Source organism: Somniosus microcephalus, chromosome 5 (genome assembly GCF_052327205.1).
Source record: "Somniosus microcephalus isolate GS21.2 chromosome 5, FLI_Smic_1.0, whole genome shotgun sequence".
Classification (NCBI taxonomy): domain Eukaryota; kingdom Metazoa; phylum Chordata; class Chondrichthyes; order Squaliformes; family Somniosidae; genus Somniosus; species Somniosus microcephalus.
Window position 1 is genome coordinate 24,588,499 of NC_140991.1, and position 12,380 is coordinate 24,600,878.

Consider the following 12,380-nt stretch of genomic DNA (forward strand, 5'->3'; position numbering starts at 1 on the left):
ACTGAAAGTTAACATGCAGGTACAGCAAGCAATTAGAAAAGCAAATGGTATGTTGGCCTTTACTACAAGAGGATTTGAGTACAATAGTAAAGACATCTTACTGCAATTAAACATGGCCCTGGTGAGACCACACCTGGAGTAGTGTGTACAGTTTTGGTCTCCTTACCTAAGGAAGGATATACTTGCCATGGAGGGAGTGCAACGAAGATTCACCAGGCTGGTTCCTGGGATGGGGGGATTGTCCTATGAGGAGAGATTGAGTAGACTAGGCCTATATTCTCTAGCGTTTAGAAGAATGAGAGGTGGTCTCATTGAAACATACAAAATTCTTACAGGGCTTGACAGGGTAGATGCAGGGAGGGTGTTTCCCCTGGCTGGGGAGTCTAGAACCAGGGGTCACAGTCTCAGAATAAGGGGTTGGCCCTTTAGGACTGAGATGGGGAGAGATTTCTTCACTCAGAGGGTGGTGAATCTTTGGAATTCTCTACCCCAGAGGGCTGTGGAGGCTCAGTCGTTGAGTATATTCAAGACAGAGATCGATAGATTTTTGAATATTAAGGGAATCGAGGGTTACAGGGATAGTGCAGGAAAGTGGAGATGAGGTAGGAGATCAGCCATGATCTTATTGAATGGCGGAGCAGGCTCGAAGGGCCAAATGGCCTGCTCCTATTTCTGATATTACAGCATAAAAGGGGAAGATCTCGTCAATTCACAGATTTCTCAAAGACTGCCGTCTGCGGGGTCTTCAACAGCGCGCCCTGTGGAGGAGCAGGGAATCACTGACGGCAACTTCTGGATTTCTGTTTTTAACAGTACATATGCGGACACCAGAAGTTGCTGTCAGTTTCGCAGGTTTCGTCGTCATTACAACCGCATAATCCGGGCTATTGGTATGATCAGCATATAATTCTGTCTGTTTCCTCCTATTTCACAGATAACCTTCCTTGACTTGATGAATTTGGCCACAAAAGGGTAGAACTATCTGTTGAAGGCTAGTGAGCATATCCCTACTTTGTTTGATTAGAGAATAATGTAAGTGGGCTGGCTAACTCCACACTCTCCACTTGAGCTGCTGCAAAAATGCTATCACTCAAACCAGAACCTGCAGTATAAGTTCACTATAATGTATATGAACATTACTTCTCTATATTCATGTGTTTCAAGCATTTACAATATAATCTACTAGTGATTGTCTGTAACAGTAAAATCTTGTTGGTCTGACCAGCGTAATTACTGGTCAGTCCAATTTTAATATTGAAAACTAAAAAGATGTCAAAACACTACAGCATCATGGATGTAATAAACTGTGTTATACAACAGTTTATAAATATTTTTATTTGTCTTGGTTTGGAACTTTAACAAATTGGAACTTAAATTATCTCCAATAATGTGAATCAAAATCATCTTTCCTTTGCAACTTTTCAAAAAAGCTGCAATGTTTATTGAAAATGCATTAGATCATGGAATATGATAATACCCCATATCCTACATCAAAACAGAACATTAAAGATGGAAAGCCAAATTGGTATAAAATTTCAGGCGGCTTATTATAAAGCTTCAAACGTTTGTTGTTGTCAATCTCACCATGAGCCCCTATGAGATTACACTGTAGAACAAACCATTCTGGAATCGAGGGGACGATAAGCACAATACTGGGACGTCTCCCAAAAGGGCTCGGAATTTCTTTGTAATTTAACAGATACCAAAATTTCTAATAAAGCCCCCATCTAGTGCACATAGTGCAGGACACTGTCCACGAAAGTATGGTAAACGAAGTCCAATATCCTCCCCCCAAAGTTAGTGGTATTTTCGACAGGGTGCTTTGGAGATGCTGTCCCTTTCATCGCGGTCTGTAACGCTATCTCTTGCGCAAATGTCACCCATCTATTTTAGATTTTCGGCTGAGTAAAGCAAAGTACGTCAACGATTTAGCATTCGAGACAGACCGGGGTATAAGGCAAAATCGAAAACTGCTGCAGGGGACTGGGGGTGGGGGGATACAGTCCCAGCCAATGACTTTCACAAACTTTCATCCGATCTTTTGAAATCCGTTTTTTGGACATATTTGGATGTGTGATTTAGATCTCCTTGGAATCCACACTCCGATACGTGACTTTTATATTTGAAATCGCTTTTTATGTTCTTCGTGATTTCCACTCTTTTGAAAACAGGTAAGTCTTTTTCACAGATTTTTTAACAATTCAGTAATAAATGCGTGCTACATTGGAACAGACATATATATAAAAGCTAGTTTAAAAAATACGTCAACGTGAGATGTAATATACTTCCATTATTTACTGAAAATTGCAATGATAGAAAACAAACTCTAAACTTGTTAGCTACACTTTTCAACGTAGATAGTTGTGCATGATATTGCTAATAGTATTCTGCATGTATTGTCAAGGAGTAGTTCTACAAATGGACATGTATGAGATATAAGTGGGGACAGCTGATTCTATTTTGGGACGTTGCTGTAACTCGGGAGGGAGGGTGATGATTGACGACTTTTCTGCGACCTCAAAATGAAACAGCATTCTGAATTATACTAGAAAGACCAGTTCTAATGACCTTCAAAGTCTAAGACTGTCTCCGTTTCTCTTCTTTTCCCCCCACCCTCGGGTTCAAGATCAAGGATGGATTTCGGCGGCGCCCCGAGGTTTTTAACCCGGCCGAAAACCTTCGCCGTCTCGACCGGCAAGGATGCGACGCTGGCCTGTCAGATTATCGGCAACCCGGTGCCGCTGGTGGTGTGGGAAAGGGGCAGCGTGCCGATCAAGCCAGGCGGCAGGTTCAAGACGGCGGAGGACGGTGACCTGTACCTTCTGACCATCTGCGAGCTGTCGGCGGGGGACAGCGGCCAGTACATCTGCCGGGCCAACAACACGGTGGGCGAAGCGTACGCGGCAGTCACCCTGCGGGTCGGCGTCGAGCGGGAGGATGGCGGCGTCGAGTGCGTGCCTTACTTCACGCTCCAGCCGCGCTCCCTCAACGTATGCCTGGGCGACGACGCCAGCTTCTGCTGCCGGGTGGAGGGAAAGCCGACGCCGACCGTCCGCTGGGAGAAAGACGGCAGGAGCGTGGGCCAGCCCGGCGATGACAGCGACGACAAAAACAACAACCGTTACGCGGTGGAGTCGGCCGGCGACGGCAGCGCCCTCAAAATCAACTGCGTCAGGTTTTCCGACGCCGGTACCTTGGTATGCCGGGCCCTCAACCCGGCGGGCGAGAGCCAGGCGGTCGCCGCCCTCGTCATCCTCTCGCCCCCGGGTGAGGCGGCGTTGTCCCCCCAGTCTTGCACCAAGACGTCGCTGTTGTCGCACCTGCAGCAGCGGCGCGAACAGATCCGAGGCTCGGATATGCCTTCATGGGACGCCTCCATCTCGACGTCGTTCGACGGCGTCGGGCTCGCCGGCCGGCACCTCTCGCGAGATTACGAAAAGGCGGGAAGCTACGGCCTGGCGCGTTCGCCTTACGCGCCGATCTGCGGCGGCGCAGTGGTGGGCGGGAGCGCGGGCGCGGCGGTTGCCTGGGCCCGCACGTGCACCGTGACCGAAGGCAAACACGCCAAGCTCAGCTGCCAGGTGACGGGCAAACCCAAGCCGCAGATCCTGTGGAAGCGAGACGGCGAGCTTATCAGCGCAGGCCGCCGGCACGTCATCTTCGACGACGACGAGGACAACTTCGTGCTGAGGATCCTCTACTGCAAGCAGAGCGACAACGGGCGCTACACCTGCACCGCTTCCAATTTGGCCGGGCAGACCTACAGCTCGGTGCTGGTCATCGTCAAAGGTAAATCGGCATTTCATTTATAAATTCTACTTTTTGATTATTAATAAGAAAGCGAGAAGTTGCACTTAAATCGTGCGCTTTTCACGACCTCGCCGTTGAAGTGAAGTGTAGTCACTTGTTGTAATGTTGGAAACGCGGCAGCCAATCTGCACACAGCAAGCTCCCACAAACAGCAATGTGATAATCTGTTTTTTAGTGATGTTGATTGAGGTTATCCACTTTGGTGTCAAAAACAAGAAGGCAGATTATTATCTGAATGGCAATAGATTGGGAGAAGGGGAAGTGCAACCAGACCTGGACGTCCTTGTGCACCAGTCGCTGAAGCTAAGCATGCAGATGCAGCAGGCGGTTAAGGCGGCAAATGGTATGTTGGCCTTCGTAGCGAGAGGATTTGAGTACAGGAACAAGGATGTCTTGCTGCAATTGTACAGGGCCTTGGTGAGACCACACCTTGAATATTGTGTGCAGTTTTGGTCGCCTTATCTGAGGAAGGATGTTCTTGCCATGGAGGGAGTTCAGCGAAGATTCACCAGGCTGATACCTGGGATGGCAGGAATGACGTATGAGGAGAGATTGGGTCGATTGGGCTTGTACTCGCTGGAGTTTAGAAGAATGAGGGGATCACATTGAAACTTATAAAATTCTAACAGGACTAGACAGACTAGATGCAGGAAGGATGTTCCCGATGGCGGGGGAGTCCAGAACCAGGGGTCACAGTCTAAAGATAAGGGGTAAGCCATTTAGGACAGAGATGAGGAATTTCTTCACCCAGAGAGTGGCGAACCTGTGGAATTCTCTACCACAGAAGGCAGTTGAGGCCAATTCATTCAATATATTCAAGAAGGAGTTGGATATATTTCTTAAGGCTAAAGGGATCAAGGGATATGGGGAGAAGGCAGGGACAGGGTACTGAATTTGGATTATCAGCCATGATCGCATTGAATGGCGGAGCAGGCTCGAGGGGCCGAATGGCCTACTCCTGCTCCTATCTTCTATGTTTCTATGATAAATATTGGCCAGGACACCGGGGCGATCTCTCCTGCTCTTCGAAATAGTGTTGAGGGATCTTTCACGTCCACCGGGGCCTCGGTTTAATGTCTCATCTGAAAGATGGCACCTCCGACAGTGCAGCACTCCCCCAGTACTGCACTGGCGTGTTGGCCTAGATTTTGTGCACAAGTCTCTGGAGTGGGACTTGAATCCACAACCTTCTGATTTAGAAGTGAGAGTGCTACTCACTGAGCCACAGCTAATACCTTAATTATACATTTAGTTCAGGGTGAGCCACAAACTGTAACTAAAGCAAGAGTCAACAGTCAGGTTCTATCTATTTCTAAGGCAACATGGCTTGAACATATGGATAATCTCAAAAAGAAGGATGGGAAAGGACCATTTGGCTCATCAAGCTCGCCCCATCCAGACATGATGCAGCCTTGTGCACCATCAATCCCTCTAACTCACTCCTGGTAGGGGCAAAAAAATAAAATTGTGGCCAATTTAGGGAGAAGCACTAGAAAATCCCCCTCTGACTTTTTAAAGCAATCAAGCAAATCTCCCAAGAGTAACTCCTAAATTAAAATTTATTGAAAACCGGAAAAACCTCAGTATTATTACCACCATATTATGAGACGCAAAGGTGAGTTGAAAAATAGGACTTACATTTTCAAAAATCTTAGACGTTTTGGAGAATCTACTCAAAACCTGGGCGGTCCATTCCAATTAGATGTGTGCTAACCCTATACAAATCTGGCATCTGTGAGATCTACCTCCTGCTCCTTCAACCCATTCCCACTATACTCCTCATCACCTAACTTCCCTCCCTGTCCCCCATGCCAGTTGACTTTAAGTGGCTCCCTCTCATGATGCACTGTTGCTCTCCCTTTCAAAACCTGTGTCATTAGCCTAATTTCTCAAAAATCTCGACCCCTTTGTCTTTGGAAACTAATAACCCATCTCCAACCTCCCTTTCTGTTCAAAATCCTTGAATGTGTTGTTTCTCAGATCCGTGCCCATCTCTGCTGCAACTCCCTGTTTTGAATCATCCAATCAGGTTTCCTCCCCCTTCCACAGCACCGAAGCATACCTAACCAAAGTTATTGGAGGAGAGTCTAGAACTAGGGGTCATAGTCTCAGCGTAAGGGATCGGCCATTTAGGACTGATGAGAAATTTCTTCACTGAAGGTTGTGAATCTTTGGAATTCTCTACCCCAGAGGGCTGTTGATGCTCAGTTGTTGAGCATATTCAAGGCTGAGATTGATAGATTCTTGGACTCTTAAGGGAATCAAGGGATATGGAGATAGTGTGGGAAAGTGGAGTTGAGGTTGAAGAGCAGCCATGATTGTATTGAATGGCGGAGCAGGCTCGACGGGCTGTATGGCCTACTCCTCCTGTTTCTTCTGTTCTTATGAAGATCCTTTAGTGTGACTGTAATCTCTGTAGCCTTCGACATGGTTGACCACACCATAGTCCTCCAATGCTTCTCCTCCTTTGTCCAGCTCAGTAGGACTGCTCTTCCTACACTCCACTCTTATTTACTCATTTGTAGCCAGAGCATCTCTAGCAGTGGCTTCTCTTCCCACGTTTGACCTGCTGTAAGAGGAGCCCCCGCAGGGATCCCTCCTTGGCCCTCTCTTCCTCATCTGCATGCTGCCCTTTGGTGACATCATCGGCACATGTGTGCTGATGACACCCAGCTCTAACTCTTTACCACCTCTCTCATCCCATCCGCTATCCCGGTGCTTGTCTGACATCCAGTCTTTGATGAGCTGCAAATAAGTATTGGGAAGACTAAAGTCAGGGGCTTTGATCCATACTACAAACTCCAAACTTTTGCCACCGACTCCATCCCCCTCTCTAACCACTGTTTAAGATTCAACTAGACTGCTCGCAACCTTGGTTACCTATTTGACCTGAACTGAGTTCCAACCCCATATGCGTTCCATTAAAAACACTACCTACTTGTATCTACATATTGAATCCGCCCATACGGCAGATCCTCTACAGCTGAAACCCTGAACCGTGCTTTTGTCACCTCCTAGACTTGATTATTCCAACATTTCCTGGCTAGTCTCCCATCCTCCACTCTGTGTAAACTTCAGCTCAATCAAAACTTTGCTGCTCATATCTTATTCTGTACCAAGTTCCGCTTACCCATCATGCCTCGCCTCGCTGATCAACATTGCCCGAATGCCTCAAGTTTAAAATTCTCATCCTCATGTTTAAATTCCTTCATGGTCCTGACTTTTTTATGTCTTTTATTTATTTTATGTCTGCTTTATTTATATTTATTAAAGTATATATGCGTGTATATGTCGGTATGTGTTTTTTTGTGATGGCGCTGATGAAGATGGCTGCCGTCCTTGCGAGCTCCGTGCGTACCAGGCAGCTAAGTGTTCTTGGTGCTCTCGGCTCGTCAAGAAAAAAGCATTTCACTGACTAGATTTCACTTCTTGTATTTAGTTATGTGACCAATAACATTGAAATTGAATTGACCCTCCCTATCTCTGTAACCTCCTGCAACACTACAAACCCTGCAACCCTGTTGTTGTTATAGCCTGATAGACAGATCAACTTTATACCTTACAAGTCTGCTGATCTATCTAAGAAAGATTGTGGGCTGTGCTGGCTCCTAATTTCTAGAATTGCTGGAAAATTTCCTAATTCGACTGCTCCATGGTTTTGCCTGGAGCAATGGATTTGGGAGGTTTGCACACAACACTAGAGTCGGAAGCCAGTACAGTTGATCAGGGTACATCCAGATGCTTGTAAAATGTATAGCATGTATAAACGCTGGAACAGAATTTTCAATATAATTCTGACTAAAGCCCAGTATTTTCCTGCCGTGTAACTCAATAACAGAAAAGGGGTTAAAAAAGGAAAGAATTAAAAAGTTCTTTGCTTTGGTTCCCAGTGTTCCATGACCAAAAAAATAGTATTGTGTCCCGAACTAATATGCGGGAGGAAGTGTCCTCTCTCAAGGAAGATTTCCAATGCTTACCCCTGTACTCCAAATGTCATCCTTTATCCTTCCCAAAAAACATACATGTAGGAAAAAGAGTTTTAGGAATAATTTATGAAAAAGATGCACTTTTGACTCAGAAGGGTTCGGATGTTATAAACCCATGAAATGAAGCAGGATTATTTTTACGACCACAAACTAGCCTTTAAAAAAAAAAAGTGTTTATTTAAAAACATTACTTACAAAATACAGGAAACTTTGGTTTATCCGGAGGTTAACTGTCCGGAATGCTCGATCCACCGGCAAAATTCAGGAGTCGGTTCAGTAAGTTTTTTTCCTTTTCATTGCTTTTTTTTTCACCAGTCAGGCTCTGCAAGGTCTAGCTGAAGCTGTTGCTTAGCTACAGAGACGCTTGCAAGCTACGGCCGACTGTTTAGAAGCTGTTGCTAAGCAAAAAAACACAAATTTTCAGAACCTCTCTGGCCACAGGGGATGTACCAGAGGACTGGAGAACAGCTAACGTAGTACCATTATTCAAGAAGGGTAGCAGGGATAAACCAGGGAATTACAGGCCAGTGAGCCTAACATCTGTGGTAGGGAAATTATTGGAAAAAATTCTGAGGGACAAAATTAGTCTCCACTTGGAGAGGCAAGGATTAATCGGGGACAGTCAGCATGGCTTTGTCAAGGGTAAATCATGTCTGACCAATCTGATTGAATTTTTCGAGGGGGTGACTAGGTGTGTGGATGTGGTATACATGGACTTCAGTAAGGCTTTTGACAAAGTCCCGCATAGGAGACTGGTCAAGAAGGTAAGAGCCCATGGGATCCAGGGTGCCTTGGCATGTTGGATCCAAAACTGGCTGAGTGGCAGGAGGCAGAGGGTGATGGTCGAAGGTTGCTTTTGTGACTGGAAGCCTGTGTCCAGTGGGGTACCTCAGGGATCGGTGCTGGGTCCCTTGCTGTTTGTGATCTACATAAATGATTTGGATGAGAATGTAAAAGGTATGATCAGTAAGTTCGCAGATGACACGACAATTGGTGGGGTGGTAAATTGCGAGGAGGAAAGCCTCAGGCTACAGGACGATATAAACGGGTTGGTCAGATGGGCGGAAAAGTGGCAAATGGAATTTAACCCTGAAAAGTGCGAGGTGATGCATTTTGGGTGGACAAATAAGGCAAGGGAATACACAATGAGTGGTAGGACCCTAGGAAGTACAGAGGGTCAGAGGGACCTTGGTGTACATGTACATAGATCCCTGAAGGCAGCGGAACAGGTAGATAAGGTGGTTAAAAAGGCATATGGGATACTTGCCTTCATTAGCCGAGGCATAGAATATAAGAGCAGGGAGGTTATGATGGAGCTGTACAAAACGCTGGTGAGGCCACAGCTGGAGTACTGTGTGCAGTTCTGGTCGCCTCACTATAGGAAGGATGTGATTGCTTTGGAGAGGGTGCAGAGAAGATTCACCAGGATGTTACCTGGGATGGAGCGCCTCAGCTATGAAGAAAGACTAAACAGGCTGGGGTTGTTTTCCTTGGAGCAAAGAAGGCTGAGGGGGGACCTGATTGAAGTGTACAAAATGATGAGGGGCATAGATAGGGTAGATAAAGAGGAACTTTTCCCCTTAGTAGGGGGGTCAATAACAAGGGGGCATAGATTCAAGGTAAGGGGCAGGAGGTTTAGAGGGGATTTGAGGAGGAACTTTTTCACCCAGAGGGTGGTTGGAGTCTGGAACTCACTGCCTGAAAGGGTGGTAGAGGCAGGAACCCTCACAACATTCAAGAAGCATTTGGATGAGCACTTGAAATGCCATTGCATACAAGGCTATGGACCAAATGCTGGAAAATGGGATTAGATTGGACAGGGCTTGATGGATGGCGCAGACATGATGGGCCGAAGGGCCTCTTTCTGTGCTGTATGACTCTATGACTCTAACAGGGTTTGTTGCTAGATATGGAGCTCAAAAGCTCCGTATGTTTTAACATTAGCGCTGGTTTGTCCGGCAGTTTTGATGGGACGGCAACAGCTCGATCCCGTCGGTGCCGGATATCACAAAGTTTCCTGTAATCACTGAAGAATTAAATTTGTGACGTCAGCATTGAATATAATTAGTGCTTTAATTGAAAGTAATTATAGTAATGTTTGTATGTATCAGATCTTAAAATGAATAAGTTTTAATTTTTTGCTGAAAACTCTCATGGGAACATAGGAGTAAATTGTCTGCTTTTGCACTGCTGATGTAGAGTATCGCATGCTAAAAATCATATTGCAATATTGGGCACAGAGGAGAATGAACCCATTGCACAGCCTACCTGATTTTCCATCCATTCATTTAAATGGACGGAAAATTAGATGGATTGCGTGCCTAATATTCTGGTATGCACTCCCGGCTTGTGCCAGAAGCGCTCAAATGGAACGTCATTCCTCTATTTGCTTTGAAACAGTAAATCTTTAGGTCTGCCAAGAAATAGTTCAAAAGGGCCATTTATTGAAATTAATCAGTTCAGTTAATCACCAGTTTTATCCTCTGCCTACAGTTAGAGAATATTTTCCCCCAAGCATTAATACCTGCATAAAATGTTCTAATTTTAATTGTACAGTAATTGTATTTTAGTCTGTGATGACACTTTGCTTCCGTGAATGCCTGAGATATTTGGCAAGCTCAAGGAGTCTGTATCACAATAATATTTGGTATCTGTTGTCATACTGAATTTTTTAAATTGTTTCCAATAGAAATGTGTTGCAAATTGAATTCCAGATCAATTAAGAAACAAAAGTAAATGGGATAAAACATTTGGACACTCCTTGTCTATGTAGTTAATCTCTTCCTAATTGGAGTAAGTGAAGGTAATTTCAATGGTTTGCTACACTGCAGATGCACAATATTAGAACTGCCATGCACGGTGAAATTATTTTTATTGTGTGACTTCTAATTTGAGAAAGGGGAACAATAAAACTAGTTTGTTTCATAACCGTGCTTCAAATGTTTAGCTGTTTGAATTATTAATAATTATTTTCCATTGGGTGAATGGTTGTCAGAATTTGTGGCTACTGTATTAGACGTGGGGCCAGGAGTTTATATTCTGAGCTTGACAATATATTTTAAGTAACACGTATCCCAAAATACCTATATTTTTGTCAGTTAAAAGCTACAGGGTTGGTAATTTCATTTTAAGAAATGGTGGTAGATGAATGGTTGAACGTTTTGGTTGTGTTTGTAAACAGAAGATTACTTATTAGAACCTTTTTTACTTTTAATTGAAAAGTGCTTTTAAAAAGAAGTGTTTTTGTTTGGGTATTGAATCTATCGTGTTTTATGTAAAAACGCACAGTGCATTAGTTAACACAATAAGATAAAGCGGTTAACAACTGTATATTAAAATAATCCAGAAATAATTTTTTTGCAAACCAGTGCACTACCAAAGGAAATTAGTCCCTAGAGTAGGACTATGAAAATGCGAACAGCTATTGCCATTCGCTAACAAGAAGTTTTTTGTGTGTACGTGAAAATAGCAATGAAGCATTGTAATGTTTTGGTACATTGGCTCATAGTTTGCAGTTAAAATGATGACGAGGTTAATAGCGCTCGCTGTTATTTATGCGCAAATGCTACAACAACTTCAGGCGAGGGCAGATGCGAGGTTAAACTCGTAAATCCAAAAGTTTGTGTCCGAGTTGCGTCGCTTTGCTGTTAGCTTCACGAAAATAGCATCTCACTGTTTGCCTTACCATTGAAATACATTGAAAGGCGTGTGGATATGAACTAAGCTCGACACTCAATAGCAAAATATTGCGGATGCTGGAAATCTGAAATAACAACAGAAAATGCTGGAAACACTCAGCAGGTCAGGCAGCATCCGTGGAGAGAGAAACAGAGTTAACGTTTCAGGTTTGTGACCCTTCATCAGAACTGGAAAAAGTTAGAGATGTAACAGGTTCTAAGCAAGTGTCCAGGGCTCCAAACACTCCTTCCAGGTGAAACAGCGATTTACTTGTACTTCTTGCAATTTGGTATACTGTATTCGCTGCTCACGATGCGGTCGCCTCTACATTGGGGAGACCAAACGCAGATTGGGCGACCGCTTTGCGGAACACCTCTGTTCAGTCCGTAAGGGTGACCCTGAGCTTCCAGTCACTTGTCATTTTAATTCTCCGCTCCACTCCCACTCTGACCTCTCTGTCCTCGGCCTCTTGCACTGTTCCAATGAAGCTCAACGTAAGCTCGAGGAACAGCACCTCATCTTTCGATTAGGCACTTTACAGTTTTCTGGACTCAACATTGAGTTCAACAATTTCAGACTATAACCCCTGTACCTATTTTTTCAGGCGGCAGCTGTTGATGATTCTGCCATCCCCATTTGCAACATTTAATCTCTCCTGCCTTCCATTCTAGCACAGACTGTCCCTTTTGTTCCTTCCTCCCCTTGTCCGTCTCAGTCTAAGTACCCTTTTAACGACGTGACAAGTATTAATTACTGCCAGTCAAGCTCTCTGACACTGAAACTTAAAATTACAAGCATGGAGTCTCATTCCTTCAGGTTTTGTTGGAGATTTTAAGAATGTCAAATTTAAAATTAAATGGTTTTTACTTTTTTTTTCTGTCTCTCATAATCAAATCTTTCTTTCTC

At 44.5% G+C, this 12,380-nt stretch overlaps 1 protein-coding gene across 3 annotated transcripts in view; it reads left to right on the top strand.

Moving 5' to 3' along the window:
* The first annotated feature begins 1,403 nt into the window (after positions 1-1,403).
* obscnb (obscurin, cytoskeletal calmodulin and titin-interacting RhoGEF b) overlaps positions 1,404-12,380 on the top strand; it is a 656,492-nt gene continuing 645,515 nt past the window's right edge. For 2 of the 3 annotated variants that reach the window (XM_085987451.1, XM_085987452.1), the window contains exon 1: positions 1,419-3,789. In XM_085987451.1, the coding sequence (XP_085843577.1) occupies positions 2,634-3,789 (1,156 nt within the window). In that variant the 5' untranslated portion in view covers positions 1,419-2,633. Of the gene's footprint in view, positions 3,790-12,380 lie in introns of all 3 variants that reach the window. The other variant, XM_085987453.1, reaches the window with a different exon arrangement.